The following is a 460-nucleotide window of genomic DNA, read 5'->3' on the forward strand; positions in this document are numbered from 1 at the left end:
CACCATCTGCTCGTACTCCTCGTCCTTCATGGAGTCCAGGCCGCTGTCGTGGCGGTCGTCCAGCAGCCGCTCCTTCTTCAGCCCGTCCCGGGGGCCCTCCATAGCCCAGTCCTGGGCGTGCTCGGCCGGCTGAAACATGGCGCGGTGAAGGCTCCGGGCGCTGCTCCCCAGGTGCGCTCGGCCGCGGGCTGCGCGCTGCTTCCTCGCTGTGTCGCTGGCGGGCTGGAGCTGTTGTGCGCTCGGCAGCGCCGCCGCGGCGCCCTATAAACCCTGGCAGGGGATTTCTCTGGGGCGGGGTCAGGCGCGGGGAATTTCCAAGCCAGTCAGACCAGAAAAGAGAACTGGCCTCGTCCTCTGCTAGGGGGAAAAAGAAGCCTAAACTCTGAGCCCGGGTTCATCAGAGAAACTCCCTGCGATGAACCACTAGGGTCATGTACAGGGAACTTTTTGATGAGTGCTG

At 64.3% G+C, this 460-nt stretch overlaps 1 protein-coding gene across 1 annotated transcript in view; it reads right to left on the reverse strand.

Moving 5' to 3' along the window:
* The window catches only part of NFKBIA (nuclear factor of kappa light polypeptide gene enhancer in B-cells inhibitor, alpha), a 3,349-nt gene extending 3,117 nt beyond the window's left edge, over positions 1 to 232 (reverse strand). The window contains 1 exon segment of the mRNA XM_008573887.1: positions 4 to 232. Coding sequence (XP_008572109.1) covers positions 4 to 138 — 135 coding nt within the window. The 5' untranslated portion in view covers positions 139 to 232.
* Positions 233 to 460: the final 228 nt, after the last annotated feature.

This window comes from Galeopterus variegatus, unplaced genomic scaffold (genome assembly GCF_000696425.1).
Source record: "Galeopterus variegatus unplaced genomic scaffold, G_variegatus-3.0.2 Scaffold54, whole genome shotgun sequence".
NCBI lineage: Eukaryota > Metazoa > Chordata > Mammalia > Dermoptera > Cynocephalidae > Galeopterus > Galeopterus variegatus.